The 21,825-nt window shown below is 46.7% G+C and overlaps 1 protein-coding gene and 3 non-coding genes across 4 annotated transcripts in view; 2 read left to right on the plus strand and 2 right to left on the minus strand.

Moving 5' to 3' along the window:
- Nucleotides 1-8,168: 8,168 nt before the first annotated feature.
- On the plus strand, nt 8,169-8,240 carry TRNAT-GGU (transfer RNA threonine (anticodon GGU)). Its single transcript has one exon. It is a non-coding gene; the product is annotated as a tRNA-Thr (tRNA).
- Nucleotides 8,241-9,921: 1,681 nt separating this feature from the next.
- The window catches only part of SYT9 (synaptotagmin 9), a 175,200-nt gene continuing 163,296 nt past the window's right edge, over nt 9,922-21,825 (minus strand). The window contains exon 7 of the mRNA XM_010985895.3: nt 9,922-11,341. Coding sequence (XP_010984197.1) covers nt 11,333-11,341 — 9 coding nt within the window. The 3' untranslated portion in view covers nt 9,922-11,332. The remainder of the gene's footprint in view (nt 11,342-21,825) is intronic.
- TRNAV-CAC (transfer RNA valine (anticodon CAC)) lies at nt 18,566-18,637 on the minus strand. Its single transcript has one exon. It is a non-coding gene; the product is annotated as a tRNA-Val (tRNA).
- TRNAA-CGC (transfer RNA alanine (anticodon CGC)) lies at nt 19,485-19,560 on the plus strand. Its single transcript has one exon. It is a non-coding gene; the product is annotated as a tRNA-Ala (tRNA).

Raw genomic sequence — 21,825 nt, forward strand, 5'->3', positions numbered from 1 at the left:
TTTATTGAAGCCAATGTGCTGTGAAAATAAGCGGAGGAGTGCTAGAGGAGCTTAATTCACTAGCGTGCGCGCACACACACACACACACACACACGCAGTTAGAGAGCAATATAAGAGAATTCAGTTGTGAGTATGGGGGTTGTTCGTGTGTAAACATGAGGAACTTAGGTGAACTAAAACAGCCTCTTCCTTTCTTAAGTTCTTTCATTTCCCTCTCACCCCCTGTATTAATTCTCATTAATTTACTACTCCTATTTTTTCAAAAGTTTGGATTATGTGGAAAGGAAGGAGGTGGGAGTGAAGCACTAGGAAGGGGTCTGTGGAATCTCACAGGGACACACTGTTATTTCAGGGTGTAATAAAAATAGAAGAGCCATATCCTAGAAGGGATTTAAACGAGACATTAAGAATATTCTGACTGAGAATTTTGGGGTGTGAGGTTATTGAAGCAAGTTGATATTTTTCCAGCAGTTAATGAGATATTTGGGGGGTCATTTCAAAACCTTTAGAGACTTGTGTGAGAATATGGGGAGTCAGGAGAGAACCCCCAAGAAGTCCCCATAAAGGTGACAAAAGATGACAGTCATCTGTAAACGCTTGTGATATCTCCAACCATTGTCAATTACACCTTTATTACCTTCTGAGCCCACATTCCCTCTGCTGCGTCACCAACCTCTCCACTTATCAGTAACACCACAGTTTGGCAGGAGTGAGAAGCTCCCAAGATGCTCCCTTGACCCCACTCACCTCTTCCTACCTCCCCTTTCACTCCTGACCTGAGTCCACTCAGAGCACAGACTTCTCAGTTCTGGGCATTCTCCCCACACTCTCCCAGCTTCACTAGGAATGCCTTTTGGCCAGAATCCTCCCCAGTGCCTGGCAGCAGTGCTGTTCCCTGCCTGTAGCCAAGAGCCTGGCCCTGTCTCCCCACAGGTCCCAGGGAGGACAGCTGCCTGCCCAGCGTCACTTGTGGACCGTCACAGCCTCACTCTGCTTTTTGGAAAAAAAAAAGCCATATGCACCAGAGTCCCTGGAACGCTCAACTCCTCTTACTGTGATTATTCTGGCTTGGCTTTTGAAACCCACCTGGCAATTTTCCATGAACTGACTTTCCTTGGAGACCAGGGTCCGTCCCTAACTGGTACAAGTTCAAATGCTGGACGTGGCAGGTGTGGCGTCTCTATTCCTACAGCACCTGGTAACTTCATTTCTGCCCAAAGTTTCTGAAGTCTTGCCGATGTTTGCGCAGCTCAGGGAGGTTTGGGAGTAGAGGGTGGACAGCTGTGGGGAGGGGACTGATTGGGCGCCACGGATAGGCTGAGATGAGATGAGTGATTTCAGGTGGAGTGACAGAGGCACAGGTGCAACAAAGAAGGCGTGCTGGCCGGGAGATGACGTCACGTTGCCTGACGGTCACCCGGCCAGGGCTCCCTCCTGAGTAGACCCCAGGGCCAGGGCTGTCAGTGTGTGCGGGAAAGCTGGATCTCACCCAGGCTCTGTGCCTTCCCCCACATAGGACCTATTCTTGGTCTCTCTCTGCTGCGCAGGTTCCCAAGTAAGTGAGGCCTCTGGGGCCCTGTGAACGTCTAACCCACTGGGAACAAGCCCTAGGACTTAAAGCTGAGGGGTTACCTGCTGTCCCTAGAGTGCCTGCTTGAGTGGTACCAGTTCAGTGCTCCTGGCCCAAATACAAAATCACTGTTGTGCAAAATAGTTGTTTGAGCCTTTCGCCACTAGAGGGCAGAGTCCTTTCTGACTCTGGCTGGGGTCCTAATCCTTAACCTTTTTCCGTGTGAAGGGGAAGGAACTCCATCTACAAAAAGTGTCCACACACCTTCCCACTTTTCTCCCTCCTGCCCCAATAAACTGATTTTCTCAACCAGACTGACGAAGTGGAGAGAATGGACTGAGTGGTTTTATTCTAAAAAGCGTTCCTGCAGTCAATAGGGTACCAGGCCCAAGAAATCCACGTCTCAAACCAGGGCGCCCAAGGGCCTGGTCGGTGGGCTGCGCTGGCTTGTGTGAGCTAGAGGTTTGGAGAAGGAAGACACATGCTCCAGACACCTGTGTTTGGATGAAATCAGAGCGCAGGGCTGAGCTGTGGGCAAATTCATGAGCTTCCTGGGATAAAGATTGCTATCAGAGCCAGAGGCAAGGGATTATAGGCTGTCGCTGAAAGAAGTAAACCAGGGAGGGAGCCTGCTCAGCCTCCTCCTTTCCTGCCCTTGACTGTGAACCAAGCACAGACTGTCTTTCCCTCTTTTCTTCATCTAACACCTACTTCATCCAGAAGCCTGTCTTGCAGGGAGCTCTCTCTGCCGCTGCCCTCTTCCCTCCCTCCCGCTAAGCTGCAGGACTAGGATGAGCCCTTTGGGGGATATACTGAGTCTGTACTGGTATTTAATTCAAAATGGAATGTCCTCTGCTTCAAGGGAGCCAGTTCTGCTTTTATGACGCACATGAGACATCCCTGATCATGAAAAGTTTTCAGGAAATTCTCAAAATCAAATTCCTTTCAGATCAGTTGTTTGAAAACCCATGGTAAAAGGAGTGCAGAAATGATGAAAGGGGTAGAGAAAAAGACGATGTCCTCTGGGAATCATAAAAAACCCTCCTCCCCTTGGACTTCTCCTTGGCAATGGGAGTCTGGGACTGCAGGGGCCCCATCCCGGCCACAATTGTCCCAGTGATGGGCACAGGCAGTTCCTCTGACTCAGACACACACAGACACCAGAGGTGGGAGAGCACAGAGCGCACGGGCCAGAACAGCTGGGAGCCACAGGGGTGGTGGCCCCAGCTTCAGAGGCAAGAGCGGGGTCCCAGGCCTCAGCCCCTTGGCTCTCTCCATGGGAACCTGCTGCATCTTGTCTTTGCTCGGTGGTCCTCAGGCTGGCGATCTAGTTAAAAATACTACATGCGAAAGGCAACCTTCCACCAGAAATGGAAGCCCTGACAAACCCTACATATGATGCTATAGTCTCTGACTTGATTCTTCCTTGAACTTAACCTCTCATGGCCCTGGAGAGGTGGAGTCACCCCTGGGGACACCTTTCCCGGCTGCAGACCGGGTTATGGATGTAGAATCTTGCATAAAATGAGAGGGGAGAGCTGCCATGACCGGGGGTCACAGGAAGACCCAGAGAGCTCCCAGAAGACGCAGAGATGCACAAGCTCAGGGCTTCCGGCTCAGAATGGGGCCCTGCTCTCCTCAGTCGCTTCCCTCTGCCTGCAAGGGACATGAAGCCCTGCACCAGCCTCTTCTGAGCTGCTCCAGTATGATAACTTCTGTGCTTGTGTGTGTCTGTGTACAGTGGCCTGAGGATACCAAGCACCATGAAGTAACAATCAGCGGGAGGCTGGGGCAAGGCAGGAAGTTGAAGGCAGAGGCTTCCCGGGACCATATTTCTGTTGTGAGCTGGAGCCCTTTCGGGACTGCCTCTTTGGGGAAGTCCTCTGAAGCCCAGAAGAGTGGGAGCCAAGTACAGCCACGTGTGCACTGCTATACTCAGTCGGGTATGTCTGCCATCTGGTTGCACCAGGGACTGCCAGGAGTCTGGGCAGGGACCCCTGAGTGCTGGAAGAAGAACAGGGAGATGAAGGCTGGAGGGTACAAGGTTGGTCAGTGGCAGAGCAGACCCTCAGCCCCACTGCAGGCAGGACTGTCTCCAACCAGTGCTCTGCTTGCTGCACTGGTCTGTGTTCCTTCTGCATCTTCTAGGACCAGCTGGTCTCTGGTCCCGCTTCTCGAACGAGGCAAAGGTTTTATGATTAGAACCCAAAGCAATGAGATCACACACTAGAATAGTTTGATGTGGTGGGTAAAAGCTTGGTTAATCTCCCTTCCCAGTCCTTAACCCCTGTATAATTACAGCTTCAAGCTTGAAATCTGCCTTTTCCAAACTAGTGATTTTACCTTGTCTTCTGGAGTCAAAGGTCATGCGTTCTTCCCTCATTTCCATAAATGCCTTTCTCCACAAGGACCTGATTTCTGTAGGGAAGCATCAGAAGACTTGAAGACTGTCCTGGGGTTTCCTGAGTCTGCTCTTCTCGTCCAAGCCAGAAAGGGCCCCCCGATGGGTAGTGGATCCCAGTGAGGCTTCACGCATAGGAACATGCGTGAAGGTACCTGCCAACAGCTACCTTTATTTGGGCTGGGGAAATTGACATACGGGCACTATTCCATCGCATGTCAATAGTTGGTCTACCAGAGAGCATAAGTGTTTGAATAACTTACTAAACTTTTCTGGTTTTATGGGACTCTTAAAGTCACAGACATTCCCCTTGGAGTTCCTTTGAGTCCATTGTTTATGTTTTTTGAAATTCCATCTTTATTTTCCCTAAAAATTCAAGATCAACAAACTCTGAAACAGAAAAAAATTGAGAATACTGTGTTTGGGCTGGCTTTAGACGTCTTCCCGCACTCCCCTGCCCGCACACAGTGGTTGTCCTGGTTCTTACTCTGGTGACATGGATTCATTCTCCCTTGCTTTGAATTTTTGGGGACAAAAAGAACCACTTTTCAGAGTGGGAAGAATCAAAACCAAGTGGCAGTGGCTGCCACATTGGCATTCTCTTGACCCAGAAGTGCCAGAGGGTTTGCCAGAGTTGCTAAGTGGACTGCCACGGGGAGGACCACGTCTCATCAGGTCTAGGGGTCACTGTGAGAGGGTCAGCAGGTATTAACCTCACTAGTTAGGGCCGGGATCTGGCAGGGAGCTGCAGGTGAATTTCAAGTGTGGAAAACACTGAAAAGCAACATTTAAATGTCCTCTTGTTAATTTTACTCAAATACAATTTTTTTTTCAAAACCTCTTATTGCTGTTCAAGATAGTGTGACACTTAACTTTGCAGAGAACAAAACAAAATTGATACATATTTTAGAAAAATATTTACTTTAGTTGAAATACTTTCAACCCCAGGAGTCCTAGTTTGGAAAATAGCATTTGGTGTTCTTTCATTTTTTATGGTAGGGGAGACACCTTATTTCTCTCCAGGGGGCTTTGCCCAGGACTCTGGGGGCGTCTTATTCTCCATAGAACATTTATATATTCACTCTTTCCAAGTAGAAAACAAAATTTTAAAATACTGACCATAATGTTGGGACATAATGCAAATTTGCTGTTTGTCTAAGAAAGTCTGTGAGCCTTTCTGGATCCAATTTTAGACTTAAGCAATCTTCACTGATTACAAAACTCCTTGAGGGAAAATAAATACTTTAAAAAAATCATTACTTTTCTGAGATGAAGGTAAAATTTGTTTCTGGAAGATTTATTTACCAGTTTAGATAGTCCATAAGCTCATCTCTGAGGTCCTGAATGCAAATATCTTCAGGTATTTGAAGAAATGATTTTATTATTACTCGAAAGCTTTGAGTTTGGTGAATTTGAGAAAGTCTTTCTTTGAAATTTCAAATCTAGCTACTGTTGCCATGCAAGAAGTTTATGTTTATCTGAATTGTGAAAAAGTCAGTGTCTTGGAGACAATGTTTACTTGAAAAGAAAAGCCATCCCTATTACTATGTCAAATACTGGTCTGGAAATAGCTTTAATACAATGGATAATTAATTGGAATAATAACTACAATAAATTTAGTATGGAGCAAAGAAGTTACTTTTTTTTTTTTTAAAACTACCTTACTGTTTGGAATCACAAGTTGAATTTTCAAAAAATAAAAAGAAGGGATAAAAATGATACCATGCATTGTAAACTGTAAGATGTGGTGTTATCATCAATAATCTTTATATTGATAAATATACTTTTTAAAAACTGTCTGGCAATGCCCACCCAGCCTTCACAGAGAAAGCTACCTTATGGTGGAGTCTGGGGAGGCAGTAGCAATGAGTTCAGGTCCCTCTGGCCTGTTCTCCTCTTACCTACCAGGAGATGGTCCATGAGGGTCATCAGCTGCCTGTGGATGAGAGGGGGGACACTGATGCCACTGAGACTTAGCCAAAGCATTGGACTTCCGGGCGGCTCTTGATCCTGAGGTCATCTTCAATCTTGATCCTTAGTCCTCCCCATGCCCAGAGCACCGGGACACAGTGAAAAGACACCAGGGAGCGAGGGGACAGAAGCGATTATCCTGCTGGTTTACTTTTGTAGCCCCTTTGCCCCAGGAGTCTAGCAAATGACAAGTAAGCCTTCCGAGTGGAAGAAGGAAGAAGTGTGTTCTGCCACTGTCCTTAGAGAGCTGTGACCTGTTCTCCTGGGAGACTGCGCCTCTGACATCAGCAGCACTGGACGCAGGTCCCTGGCACTGATCAGAGCTTCTCTGCCTTACACGTGGGCTTCGAAGTGAGGGCCAGGGCTCATCTTCTGCAGCTCCCACAACAGCCAATCCTCTCTTTCCCCTATTTTCCTTGCAGTTGTCCTACAGGTCTTCTCTGGGATATTTCCTCAACTGGTGGGGCAATTTTTTTCTGATGATTATCTTTTCCTGAGCTTTACTATTTTACTTCTTCCACGAAGGTCAGCCTATTTGCCCTGAAGTTGGAGGAAGGCAGAACAGCATATGCTACAATGGAAGGGCCCCGCTCATATGCATCTCTTCTTTGGAAAGGGCATCTCAGACACACACTAGAATTCTCTGGACCCTGTCTGTGACTTACCTCTGACTTAGAAGTTAAGGTGCCAGGCAGCACCTCTGGCAGGGATCACGGGGTCTGCAGTTAGGGCGGTGCCCACGGGTGATTGTTAAAGGATATTGAGGGGTTATCACCTCTCTTTGGCTCTGAGAAAGGACTGGAGGGGAAAGAGTCAGAAGGTCCCATCACTGAGAAAACCTGAGTCTCAGAGAGGGCTCACTGGCCACTCTTTGCCTCTGGTTGTGCTCCGAGCAGCATGGAAATCCTATGAGAGAGAGACATTCTTCACAGGGATCTAGAATGTGACAGTAAAGCAACAGGTGAGGCCGTCCTCTCTGGCCTGAGTGCGCGTGACCGTTCTGGGGCGCTCCCAGGCTGGACGCTCTCCGTGGCCATTGGGGAAGGGGGTAGCCATGGGCAGCGGAATGGTCTGCAGAACTGAGGCTCCACACCCAGGCTGCGGACACTGTTTTTGGTCACAGGCACAGCCATGTTGATGTCCTTTTCTCAGTTCATGACATCACCTTCTATAAATTTGCTTTGAAAGTTCTAGCGAGGGGGCTGAGCTAGGAGGCCAGGGTGGAGGGAAGGGTAGCAGAGCGACCCTGACTATGCCACACGGCAGGGGAACGACTGCAGCGAGAGGGAGGGGCGGACTGGAGAAGGCACCATGGCAACACTAGCCACATGGGGACCTCACGCGGGGACAACCGGCAGAGTTTCGCTCATTCAGACTAGACGTGATAAAATCCCTCGCTTAACTAGCAGCAATAATTCTGAAGTGCAGTCTTCAGAAGGACAAACAACTTCTACTTACATACTTAGCATTTTCCTAAGTATGTTCCCAAGCATGGGGGTGTCTTGTCTGCACCTTTACTCTGAGGAGGGAACAAAGGATTCAGCTGAAGCTTTTGAGCAGTCAGTAGAAAGACAATAATCAGGTTTTTCCTCCAGGGTTTCTGGTGACATCCTAAGCTCTGCAGCAATCGCAGCGATTTGCCTTTCTTTAGCTTAGCTCTGTCCACGGGTAGCCCCTCCCCGCCTCCTCTGGCCCTCCTACCTCCCCACTCCACCCTCCTGCGTGTTAAGTAGTGCATGTGCTTTTAAAGTGACAGCTATCCCGGAAGCCCGCAGATTCAGTGACACCTCCCCCTCCACTCCCATCCCTACTATCCCCAAAGCCGCCCCCTGAGCCACACCTTCTGGTATTCCATTCTTGTGTAATCCTTTCCCCTTGAATCTAGGCTGCCCCTGTGACTTGCTCTTGACCAAGAGTCTATGGTGGGAATGACCCTGTGTTACTTCTGAGGTTATTGAGAATAACCTTGTAGAAACTACTGGGACCTCTTGCAATGCTAGCCTGGGGGGAAGCCAGCAGTTATGCAAGTCTGACAACCTCCAGACCTCCACGTTGTGAGGAAGCTCAAGCTAACCACATGGAGAGACTATGTGGAGATGTCCAGTCAGCCTCCAGTGGAGCCAGACATGTGAGCAAAGCCCATCAAGGATGTCCTGCCCGGCCAGGCAGTCAGATGATACCAGCCTCCGCTCCCATCTGATAGCAGCCATGAGACTCCAAGAGGGCGGGGGTACAGCTCAGTGGTAGAGCTTATGCTTGGTGTGCATGAGGTCCTGGGTTCAATCCCCAGTGTCTCCGTTAAGGGGGGGAAAAAAGAGAAGGAATTGGGCTTAAAAAACAAACAAACAAAACAAAACAAAAACAAAACAAAACAAAACAATCCCAGCAGATAGGAAAGTCCTAAGTCTTTAGGGGGGAAAAAACCAGAGAGACTCTAAGAGACCAATCACCTAAGCTCCTCCAATTGCCATAATCATGAGAAATAACAGCTTTCATTTCAAGCCATTAAGCTTTGTAGAGTTTTGTTACGCAGCAATAGGTAATTGGAGCACCCACCACTGTATGACAGGATGGCCATGAAGGTCACAAGACATTTTCCATACCTGTTTTCTGTCGGCCTCGTTGGCTTAAGCATGAGAGTATGACTTTCTTCTCTTCACATGAAACAGTTCTAATGATGGCTGTGAGGACTAAATTCCATATAGAGTCATGCTTGTTGGAACATTTTGAAAATCACTCCTTCCCCTTCCCTCCCCTATTCCTCCTCTGGTCATCACATTGCCTGTTGTTCCTTCCTGGACATCACATAACCTGCTGAATGTGCCCAGTTCACTGGCTAGGAAGATGCTTTTTGCAGTAACACACATCCAAGGCAGATCTCCCTGAAGACAAAGGCTGCAACAGGAAGGGGCTGAGAATCAGTGCCAGGTGAGTGAGGGAGGCACCCGGTTTCTCCCCACCTCTTGGACCCAGCTTTCTCCAAGGTCTCTTTCTAAGATGCAACAAGGGTGTACCCCTTTCCACTGCCATTTCCATTTTTCCAAGGTACTTTAATTTCCTTCTCTATCCTGGAAAAGATATTGCAGAATCCCCTTCCCCACCCCACCCCAGTCCAATGAAACAAGGTTGGAATTTTTCAAAAGGAACATTTACTAGGAAACTAAAGGGAAACCAAACAGAATGCAAGAGAACAGAGGCAGAGCTGTAGAAGGGCTCAGGGAGTTCAAATTTCTTATCAGCCTCTGGCCACAGCTTTGCTAGGCAATTTTCCAGACACAAGCCACCTGCCTGCCTCTTTGCCTCCTGGCCCCTACAAAGCCACCTTCCATTTCATACCCACAGGCCCGCAGCATGCTCATTAGTACCCCAGGGCTGCTAGCTCTCTAGGCAGGAAGATCCTGGGGTGGGGAAGGACAGGCGCAGCTGCCCCTGAGCTCCTGCCCAGGCTCCCAATGCAAGGATAAGTCGAAGTTTATTGGGATGGCTGCCTGATTATCTACTGGGGCCAGTCTGGTTTCTCTGGGACCATCCTTCTGGGTTCATCTGCCTGGATCTAGAGAGAGCATTTCTGCTGACCATCCTGCTGGCACTAGGCCTTCATGCTTTGGTTCTAAACACTGGTATGGAGGAAGATGTCTGAATGGGGAGGAACAGGCAGAGGGGAACCTTGGGCAAAGAAAGTTGAATTCTTCTCATGTCAACAGACATAGGCAGAAACTTGGGTTCCCTTTGGACCCTGGAAGTTGAGAGTCAATCAGAGATGGGAATGGATTAGGCAGGCAGGGGATCAAGTGAAGCTGGAATGCAGTAACATGGCTTTGCCCAACCAAAGGCCTCCATCCTCTTTAGGTCTGACATCAGAGTAGTTTCCTGCACCAGGCAGCTGTGGCAACAAGGACTTTCTGAAGACATGTGATGACTCTCCTTCCACCTGGTTACTCTCACATGGAAATGTTAATTCAAATGAAGATAATGAGCTTCCCAGGAAGGTATACTACAGTCCAACTCTGGATTCTGCTGCAAAGGGACTGTGTGAAAGGCAAATGGTATCTTGGAGAAGTGGTGCCAATGTACGGACGGGGTACCTTATACCCATAACGGGAGACAGAGGACCACTGGGTAACAACCCCCACCCCCAGCGCATGCTGAGGCCTTTGGTTTCATTTGTAGGGAGGCAGAAGCAATGAGGATGGGGAACACAGCTGGCAGTGGGTTGGCTGATGTGGTCACAAAGGAAGCTGAGTAATGAATGAGATACCCAGGGAGAGCCCTTGACCTTCACTCTTGTAGGTATTTCCATTCCCCAAGTGCTGTGAAAGTGATGTATGTGTCTGGAAGTGAGAGGAAACCTGTCTGTGGCTGCCGAGGCTACACCTCTGGGCAGTTGCATATGGAAATACCCCAGAAGGCACTCAGGCCGATGAGGCCCCAGAGGTGTGCCTTCAGTCAGGGGCCAGCTGTGTCATCTCTCCATGAGCTCAGCTCACCCAATGGTACATCTGTATCTGAGGCTGTTCCCTCAGTGGACAAATGCACCTGGGAAAGGGTATTCCACCATCCAGATGTCCGCCTCTCTAACAGTTAGGGCTGACGATGAACTTTCATCCCGATTGCCAACACCAGTTGAAAGGAAGAGGCTGGTGGCTATCTCAAAAACAGTGCTGGGGATTCTGACTCCTCAGAATCTGGGTTTAGTGGAAGAGAGGGCCACGATCAACTGGTACTCACTGCCGTGGATGTGGGAGTGGCAGTGAGCTTGTGGTGAACTGGCCCTCCTTGCACTGAGCCCACGTTGTCTCCAGGGTAACAGCCTGCTTATTCTATGACTCTCCTGGGGCTATTCCCTGCAAAGCTAGAGTACTTCTTGGGTGAAATTATTTTCTGGAGACAAGGTATTATCTCAGTGGTAGTCCAGGGTGAATTAGATCTGCTGCCTATGTAGCACCTGGAGAGATTTTAAAATATTCTGTCCTTCCAGGGCCTTCAAGCAAAATAACATCATGTCAGAGTGGCACTGCCAGGGCAGCGGCTGCGACCCCATCACCAAGGAAGGGCCTCATGTTAATCACTAAGAGTTCTGGTACTCTCGGTGCTCTTGGCACTCTCACTGTATCAGCTGGTTTCTTCCATAGTCCAAGCTTGGGTCTTGGCCAGAAGAGACGTGCCTCCCCTACAGCATACCACCTTAGGCCACCTGAAGATGGCGGCTGGACCATCTTCACGTTCAGCAAACCCGATCTGGAAAGAGGGCCGGTTACTGCTGTGGTTACAGCTGAGCATTTGGTCACTGGAGTCGTCTGGATGTTGGTGGATGGGAAAAGTTACTGAAAGGTCTTTGTCAGATGGTTGTCCTACTGAGTCCTTGGCATAAGCAGTCCTCTCACCCAAAGTCATCGTTTCTGTAGGAAAAAGAAACAAAAGGAATGTTTCGGTTTTCATTCATACATTTTTTTTTAATTGAAATATAGTCAGTTACAACATGTCAATTTCTGGTGTACAGCATAATGTTTCAGTCATACATATAGACACACATATATTTGTTTACATATTCTTTTTTATTATAGGTTACTACAAGATACTGAATATAGTTCCCTGTGTTATACAGAAGAAATCTTTTAAAATCTGTTTTTATATATAGTAGTTAATATTTGCAAATCTCGAACTCCCAATTTATCCCTTCTCACCCTCTTTCCTTCTGATAACCATAAGATTGTTTACTATGTCTGTGAGTCTGTTTCAGTTTTCATCCACACATTTTTAATGTGTACCAGACGAGTACCAGGCACTGTGACAGTTGCTGGGATACAGACACCATGAGGAAGACACACACTCTGCTTTCAAAGGGCTCAAAGAAGGAGAGATAAAAATGGGAGAAGCTGAACAACAGGAGCAAGGAGGAGGGAAGGATGGACTTGGTGTGGATTGAGGAGGTCTACAGAGAAGGTTCTGAAAGATGTCTTGAGCTGGGCCTTTTAGGCTGAAGGGGAGGCCATCCAGAGAGAAGGAGGGAAGGCCATTTTGAGCAGAGCGAAGGGCCTGGGCAGAGGTCGGGAAGGGCACTGGAGACACTGTCAGAATTTGGTGTGAGGAGTGGATGAGGGGAGTAAGGCTGGGGAGGGGAGAGTGGGGTCTGCGAGGCGCGACAGCCCCTCCTTGTTCTCAAGCTGGGAGGGATGGGCTCTTTTACTGCAGCCCCAGACTTAGAGTAGCAGGATCTCTTGTGAGTGGCACTCAGTCCCACATTCAACTGAATTTCAACACATGGCCTCTTCCAATACAGACTAAGGGTAGTGACGCCACCGTCACAGAGAGACAGAGAACCAGAGTCACTTCCCTGGACACACCAAAAACAAAAAGCATACATGGAAACCATGGGAGAGCTGCAAACATTTTCAACTGGAACGGATGGACTGCATTTCCGAGATCAAATGTTCACCCGGTGAGGCTACCAGAGAAAGGAACACAAGTCTGAGCGTCACGGGCAGAGGACAGCCAGGTCTGCCTGGGGCCCAAGGCCCTGACATGTGTGCCTGGGTGTGGGCACAGCCTTACCTCTGGGTGTTCTTTTCTGGATCTAGGAGGACAACGTGAATGGATATTTGCCTGATATTGTGATTTGAATACAACGTTCCCAGACCGGCTGCTGCTCTGCTCCCAACTCCCCACTCGCATCAGGCTCTGGTCCCAGGGCCCCTTCTCCAGTTTGTCCATCCCTGAGTCCTTCCTCATCAGGAAGGCAAACTGTCAGCAGGCTCAGCCCCATCCAGGAATGTGATGGGGTCTGGAGTTGCTGTGCTGCTGTTGGCCAACGAGGCCACGTGCCTCATTCCCTCACTGGTTGACTACCTACTGCAACAGGAACTTGACAGATCTTTAAAAGAACCCTCTGAAGTTCTTTCTTGAAGCATACAGAGATGTCATGAGATTCACTGGCCCAAAACCACACGAAGTGTCAGACCTGGGATCCGAACTCGAGCCTTCTGACTACAAAGTTTAAGCTTTAGCGATTACATCATTCTTAAACGCACTGCGGAAGCTCAGTCTGTATACCTGAGCTTCTGCCTTGGTTTTCTGGACACTCTCAATCTAGCTAGATAAGGTGACTTTCAGAAAACCCAGTCCAAGCTAGTGGCATATAGCAGGTACCCTATCCCACTTACGACCTCCTACCTTCTTATCCATTTCTCTGGATTCCCTTGGCCAGTGACCTGCATGTGTATCTCATTTGACCCCATTCTTCCCTGTTGTGACCTCAGTTTCACTTCTCCATTTGAGCAGCCCCTTCAGACTGCTTTGGGTAGAGCTCTCCCAGAGTGCCCAGCCTAAGGGACCACTCTACATCTGGTTTGTAATGGCCTTACCTATGGCCTGCTTAGAGGGCCGGGCCATGACCTCAGCCCATTTCCTACTAGTCCCCGTACCAGGAATACCAAAAGCAGAGGCCACGCTGCCAATGGCCACATCACACGACAGCTCCCAACTGACCTCCAGAGCTAGGCTTTGCTCACTTGGTGAGTTTCTTTGTACACTATTAGCTGTAATCAAGCTCAGCCCCTGGGAATACTGTGGAGAGGCCAAATGGTCTCCCCCTTCTTCAGCTGGGTTAGTTTTCTGGGCCCTGATCCTGCCTGGCCCCAGCATCCTTGTTTCCCTCTTCTGGCCAGTGCCACTAAGGCCCCAGAACGCTTTAATCTACCAGCCCACAGGATGACGGGATAAAGGAGTTTCAACACATTTGGCCGACTGGTAGGGTCATCTCCACCAAGGGTCTTATAAGAGAAACTTCTTGGAAACAAATTTCTCCCAGGGAAAGTCAGGTATACAAGTCAGGTGTGAGAAAAGTAGTTGAGTTGTTCCAAGAAAAGGGCAGTTTTGAGTATGGCATGGGTGACTTGTGTTGTGTGTGGCTCAGCCCCTTTTGTCTGTCTTGTGGGGAGAAGACTGGAAAAACTCAAACAAACAAACAAACAAATACCAAAATAAGCAAATTACAACACCTTTCTAAACTCTTATAACCTAATAAGCTGTTTCTCAGACAAGATCTCTGTTAAATGAGGTATAAGGGAAGACTTTTCTATAGTTCAGAGGAGCACTGATCCAGCAGGAGTTTGGGGGTGGGATGGGATGGTGGAGACTGCGGCATCAAGACCAGAGACAGCAGAGGTGGTTCAAGCACAGATGGCCATAAGGCCGCCTCACAGGTCCCAGTGCTGGTGTTAAGCCCACCTCAGCCAGCAGAAGCAGCAGCATCCGTGTAATCAGGCAGCACCAGGGGTTTAGAAGGTATCCGGAACTTCACTGGCATCACCAGGAAGTAGTGGTTACGATCTTAACTGAACAGAGAGAATTTTAAGCAAATTCAATTGTCCGGAGACATATGGATCTGATTCGCATTAAATTGAATTGAAACCAAAGATGAGAACTGTCCCAATGAAAACTGTAATGTGAAGTGACATTTCGATCACCAAAATGACAGCTGATGTGAGACAGGTCACTGAAACTGACCCTAAATTAAGAACATGAAAAGATTAAGTGGATCATTAGGTGGTATCTGCTCGAGAATTGGAAAATGGGCTTTGATTACAGGAAGTAGCTGAGGGCTTTGAAATAAGAAGCCTGTCAAAAATTGAAGTGACTCATTACATGATTCAATCTTACTGTACTTAATATTGTTAAACTTGTATTTTAAATTTTTATTTAAAAAGCATGGAAATCTTGGGATCTCACTATTTATTACTTACCACAGCTCTGCAAGTATGTGAAGAAACATGTGCTATGCGCTCAGAATCTGAGTCTTCTCGACTTCCCCCAGGAGGGTATTCTTTAGTCTTCACTCCCCCTTGCCCCTTAAAGAATCAGTATGTTAAAGAATAAAGCAGTTTGAATGTAACTGCGTTTCCAGCCAGGAGACCGGGGCAACAGACAAAAACAAAAGAGTCCATCTGGGTAATAACTGCTATTTATTGAGCATTCAAGCACCTGACTTTATCCTGAGAGCTTTGCATACCTTATTCAATACATGCCTCACCCTCTGTGATAGATACCAAAGTTACTTTTTTACAGAGATAACTGAGAAAAGCAAAACAACAAAGCTTGTAAGTGGCAGAGCCAGGATTTACGGATCTAAATGTGTGCTCTTAAGTACTCTGCCCAGGATGGCAAATTATGGCACCATGAATGCCGATTCCATTATGGTGCCTTTCTAAAAAGGATTCTCAGTTCATAAAAGAATTCTGAACAGTCCAGACTTTGTAGGAAAGTGTGTTAAGGTCCATTGTCAAGTCAAACTTGAGGGGGAGGTGGTGAATGGTGACATGTGTGACAGGCAGGCTATTACTGAGAGGGATTCATCAGACACCAGCAAGAAGCAAGGGCTGTAAGTGAGGCACCATTCAAATGGTAAGAGATCTGTCATGGTCTTTCGGATGACGGGCAAGTTAGTGAATTACTGCAAGGAAAAACTTACTCCACCTGATGAAGTTAGGTAGAGGATATTTGGGGTTGATTAGTCCAAATTTACACTCACTATATTTATTCATTAATTCGTTCAACAAGCATTTACTGAGCACCAGGCAAACGTGCTGACCACTAGAAACACAAAGATGCCAATGCACACGCTGCTCTTGACCAGCTCACAGTTGTCAGTAGCTGACATCACGGATGGTAAGAAGGAAGAGAGAGCAAATGAAGCCTCATCAGGAAGCTCGATTGTAACTGTGTGTGTATTCATGCGCCACCGGACGCGCACACATGGTCGCACATGCGCATAATTCCATCTAGTCAAATCAGGGAAGAAAAAGAAAACATCTATGATAAAAAACAAAAACTGGGTAAGAGTGAAAGTTGAAAGGGTCCTTGGATATACGCGATGCACTGGATTGTGAAAACTCCATTTTTAAAAGCCTGAGGATATTTCCCACTGACAATGCAGCTGGCAAAAGCCACCCAAAAGAAGGGACTTCCCTTGTTAGTGCGTAGCTCTGGTGAAATCTCCCTAGGAGGCAGCCCATGCCCTGTCCCAGGTCTGAGCAGTCACCTACCTTTGCAGTTTGGGACTCAGATCTCTGAATGGCCATCTGTAATCTCATTCGCTATAGAGGACCTGAACAATAATTCTACTCCTGCTACTTGGAAAAGTAATTTTGTAGTGCCAGAAAGGTAAAACAAATAAGAATTACAAATAATGAAGTAATGACGTATCTATATAAGTTATATTTATTTGAGTGTAATAACATAATTTTGCTTTATGTTTTAAAGGTAAATGCTTAATGGAATGATATAGTAGAAATTTACTAGACTTACGATTTTAATGCATATATTTAGGAGAACTTGTTAAATTTATAGTCAATGTTTAAATGCTCAGGAAAATCCAATGTATTAAATTTATGAGTTTGATTTTTCAGATGTTGAAATGCTTAAGGTAATTTAATCTAACTGTATAAAGATTTTATTTAATAGCATCATGAGTTAACAGTCCTTGAGAACAATTTTATTTAACACCTGCTGCGTTAGATAATTGAAATGTTTGCTTTGATCACATTTTAAATTTGTGACTTTAGTTTGAAATGTTCAAGGGACTATAGTCAATCAACTGCTTATACAGTGCTTAAATATTAGAAGAATTTTATTTGCTAGATTTATAAGGTTTTTTCCTATTTAATTTGAAACATTTAAGAGAATTTGATTAAGTGTGAAATTGGTATTTAGAACTCTAGGGAAATTTAATTTGTCAAATTAATGAGCTAATTGAGAATTAAGCAAAGAACAAGTGAAAATGAATGTTTTAATTTCAAAGCAAAATGATTATATTTATAATCATTATAATAGTTAACATTATGTAGCATTTCATATGTCCTGTGCTAAGAAGATTATATATATTAATTCATTTACTCCTCACCACAATTCTGAGGTGGGCCCTATCATCATCCTTATCTTACAAATGAGGAAATCGAGGTACATAGATGAGAAATGACCGCTTTACCAAGCACTATGGACTGGATTGTGTACCCCCAAATTCATCTTTGAAGATGAGGTCGTGGTGGGTAAGCAGGGTTAGATGAGGTCATGGGGGGGGGCCCTGTGACGGGATTAGCGGACCTTGTGAGGAGAGACACTGTGGAGCTCTCGCTCCTGCTCCCTCTGTGTCTGTCTCCACCTGCCATGTGAGGACCCAGTGGAAAGCTGCCGTCTGCAATCCAGGAAGAGGGCTTTTTCACCAGGAAAAAGCTGGCGCCCTGGTCTCTAACCTCCTGCCTCCAGAACTGTGAGAAAACAAATTTCTGCCGTTTCAGCCACCCAGTCTCTGGTGCTGTGTCACGGTGGTCTGAGCTGCCTAAGACAGCAAGTATATTAGTTTTCTGGGGCTGCCGTAACGAAATACCACAAACTCAGGGGGCTCAAATCAACGGAGATTTACTCTCACAGTTCTGGAGGCCAGAGTCTGAAATCAGCATGTCAGTGGGGCCATGCTCCCTCTGAAGGCTCTAGGTAAGAATTTTCCCTTGCTTCTTCCTAACTCCCGGCAATCCTTGGCTCCCTGGCTTATAGCTATGTCACCTCAATTCCTGCCTCTGTCATCACACTGCATTCTCCCTGAGTGTCCCTCTATGCCTTCACATCATCTTCTTATAAGAACACTAGTCACTGGATTCCATGCCCATCCTTTGGGGCCCAGGATGACCCCATTTTAACTTAACTAAACAGATCTGCAAAAACTCTGTTTCCAAATGAGGTCATGTTCTGAGGTTCCAGGTAGACAGGAATTTGGGGAGGGACATTATTTAGCCCTGTATCCCATATCACCAATATCCAGCACATTGGTAAACCCAGGGTCAGTTCTCAGTCCCCATCTTATTTTGAATTATTGGCAACATCTGACAGACCTGATCATCTCCTTCAAACAATTTTTTCCCTCTTGTCTTTGGATGTTCTCTTGATCTTTTTCTTTCTTTCATTCTTTTTTTTAACGGAGGTGCTGGGGATTGAGCCCAGGACCTCGTGCATGCTAAGCATGCCCTCTACCACTGAGCTACATCCTACCCACCAACCTCCATCTTGATTTTCTTATTGCTTCAGTGACTTTCTCCTTCTCAGTCTCTTTTGGCTTCTCTTCTTTCCCCTACCTTTAAGCGTTGGAATATCCCAATTTTTAGTCCTTGGGCCTCTTCTCCTCTCCATTTACATTTCAACATTACAACTGCAGCGTGACCTACCTCTGGAATTCTAGATTTCTGCATCTACCCGCCACTTGATGTCTCCCTGTAGATGTATCCAATACATGCTTCAAACTTAGTAGGTCAGACTCCTGATTGCCCCACATAGGTGCTCCATCTGCAGCCTTCCTTAGCTCACTTCATAGCAACTCCATCCTCCAGTTGCTCAGGCCCCAACTGCTGGAATCATCCCTTTGCTTCTCTCTGTCACACCCTACATTGGGAAATCCTATTCGATCTCTTTCCAAAATATATCCAGAATGTAACCACTTCTTACCACTACCTCTGCTTCTACACTGGTCCAAGCCTCTATTGTTTCCATCTAGATAATAGCAGTAGACTTTTAGATGGTAAGCTTTTTTGGGGGAGGGATGTATTTAGGTTGTTTGTTTGTTTGTTTGTATATTTTAATAGAGGTGCTGGGGATTGAACCCAGGACCTCATGCATGTGAAGCACACACTCTACCACTGAGCTACTCCTCTGCCCCAGCAGACTCTTAAAGGTTCTCCCCACTCTCACTCTTGCCCCTATGTCTGATCCCAGCACAGAACCAGAGAGAACAGCTGTAAGCCCAGATCATGTCACATAGCTCTTCAAAATCCTGCACTAACATTCCTGTTCATCTCAAAGTATGAACCAATGTCCTTATGAAGATCTACTAGGTTCTATGCAACCTGGGCCCTACCCACCCTGTTCACCTTCCTGATCTCACTCCTGTTACTCTCCCTCTCATTCACCCTGCATCCCCCAGACTGCTCTCCCCACTGTTCCTTGTGCAACCTTCAAGGCCTTCGTATTGGCTGTTCCCTCAGCCTGCAAATCCACATGGTGTGCCCCCTCATCCCCTTCAAGTGTTGGCTCAAATGTCTCAGCTCCCCTGAGGCCTACCACCACCTCCATTAAAATTAATCCCCCTCGAAAAAAACCCAACCAACCAACCAAAAAACCCCTACCATGCTTTCAGTCCCTCTTCCTTACTTAATTGTATTTTTCATAGTATTTATCACCTTCAATATTACATATTACGTTCATTTACAATATTTATTTTGTGTTTCTCTCACTAGAATATAAGCTTTACGAGGGCAACATTTTTCATCTATTTTTTTCTCACAGATGTATACCCAGAGCAGGTACTCAACCAATATTTCCTGATGAGTAAGTAAATGACTGGGTCCCCCGCTTCCCTCTGCAAAGTAATTGTGTTAAAGGCAGCTAAACTGATCATTGCTTGAACAGATGCCACAATACAAGAAAGGATGCAGGTAATGCAAAGAGGAGTCTTGACGGTTGCTGAGATAAGCAGCTGGTGATTATGAGCATGAAGGAGAGGGAAGAGGATGTAGCTCAGTGGTAGAGTGTGTGCTTCGCACGCACAAGGTCCTGGGTTCAACCCCTAGTACTTCCATTAATAAACAAACAAACAAACAAACCTTATTACCTCCTCCTCCAAAAAACAAGTAAATAAAATAAAATTAAATTAAAAAAAATAAAAAAGCATGAAGGAATTCTGAGCTTCCTGAAGGAAACAGTCATGGATCTCCCAACCTGCTTTTCAGCTAAGATGATTCTTTGGCAGAGACCTTTATGAGAACTGTCTGGGCTTTTGTCTTGCCACAAATCTCAGCTGAGACAATGACCGGGAACTTAACCGCACTGTCTTACCTCTCACGGATGTCACCCTGCACTTGAAGAAGTGGGGCTCCAGAAAATGGAGCTTCTCTGGCTTTCAGAGCCAGCCCTGGGTTACTTTTATACTTTAATAGAACCTCTAGGCCTGTATATTTGGAAATTTGAAATGCAGAGTCCATTCAAAAAATCAGCATCATTCCCCAAGTTGCAAGATAGAAGAAATTGGAACTCTATCCAACAAGACGCTGGCTTTGTGCCAGGCATTTTGCCAGGTACTGGTTATACAATGATGAGTAACAGTCTGTCCTCAAGGAGCATCTGGATGCGCTGTGGATGACACGCACACAGATAATATCAAGTGGCACCGAATGTTACGTTAGGGGTGGGCGCAGGTTAGGAGGAGAGAATGCAGATGAGACATTTAACTCACAGTGGGAGGATCTCCAGAATGCTTCCTGAAGAAGATGACAGCTGAGCAGATGCTTAAAAGAAGAGTTGAATCTAGCCAAGCAATGTCGCATAGAAAGGATAGCGCACACACAGAAAAGACTTGAAGCAGGAGCAGGGGCATGGGGTGAATAAAAATCAGGGTACAGACCACTAGTAATTGGGCCTGGCCTCAACATAATGCACAGAAGAGATGGGGGAGGAGTCACAGAGGACCTTGAATGCCAAGATAAAAACCTTGATCTTGTTCTGGATAAAGGACAGTTACTGAAGGATTTTATGTACGGAAGGAGCATGGTCAGATTTGGAAGCTGTGTAGAGACTGGACTGGGGAGCACACTGGAGAGCAGGGAAATCAGAGTAAGTGACCATGTGGGCATGGCCAAAGCAGCCCTCATGCCTTGGTAGTCCCCATCTTCCTGGGCAGTGAAGATGGGAAGGAGATAGCGGGCTTTGGCTCCTCAGAGCTCTATCTGGCTGGTCCCCAAACAGGACCAGAGAGTTTAAGTTCAGCATTTCCTGAAAAGGGACAAGTGAAGCTCTAAAAAAGAACAAAAGCCACAAATACCAAAGAGATCACAAATGAAGAGTCGTATATCTACCTCCAACCCCCAGATGACCCTAAACATTAGCGCACAATAAAATGGATGCTAGATCTGTTCACCTGTGAACTTGACTTCAGGATATTACCTTTATGGATGGTGGGATTTTCTGGCTAGTGAACAAGACCTCAATGTCCTCAAGCTCTCATCTGCCTGACACTGGATGGAGCTGCTCCCAGCCTGCTGCAGGTGTGGGTACCTTGCATTTCTCCTTGGGGTGCTTCCACCCACGGTGAGGAGCTGTGTGCAGACTGCATCTGTCTGCATCCTCCCTGGGGCACGCTCACACTGATCAGTCCCCTCCTGCCTTCTGACCATCACATACTGGAAACTTCTGTGGACCACAGAGGAAAGGCTCATCACCATCTCTATCCAAGGTTAGCAGTGTGCCCAAATCAGCTAAATAGAGTAAATGTTGAAAGATCCCACTTTTCACCAGGGGGAGGACACAATCCTAGACATCGAGGGGTTCACGATCAAGAGAAAAGACAGATGTACCTAAGTTACTATAAATCTAGAGGTGGTAAGTGGTTGATGTGAATCGCAATTGAAGTCTTCTGGATACACTTTGTGCTAAGTCATGCTAAGTGGGGTGCAGGTCACAGAGGAGGTGGCACTTCATTTGAACCCTGAGGATCATGTGGGATTTATATGGTGAGAATGTAGAGGAAAAGCATTCTAGGCTGAGGAAGGCTCAAAATGGAAAATTAATTTAGGAAACTAAATAGGTATGAGCAGCCCCAGGAAGCCTCTGAAGGAGAAAGACCTGGCCAAGTCAGGGTTCTCCTTCTTAAGGAGAATGGCTTACAATGAGAAGGAAACGACCAGGGCTGCTGAAATCTATTCCGCAGACCACCTGACGGAGAGATGACAGGCACTGGGCGACCTCCGTCTCGGGCACCTGCTGGGGCTAATCTCACCTGACCAGAGGGGTGACCAGGAAGTGGTCGCTCACACCCAGAGTTCACACAGGCCAAAGAGCAGCTGTAGGA

The sequence above is a fragment of the Camelus dromedarius genome, chromosome 12 (assembly GCF_036321535.1).
Source record: "Camelus dromedarius isolate mCamDro1 chromosome 12, mCamDro1.pat, whole genome shotgun sequence".
NCBI classification, from domain to species: domain Eukaryota; kingdom Metazoa; phylum Chordata; class Mammalia; order Artiodactyla; family Camelidae; genus Camelus; species Camelus dromedarius.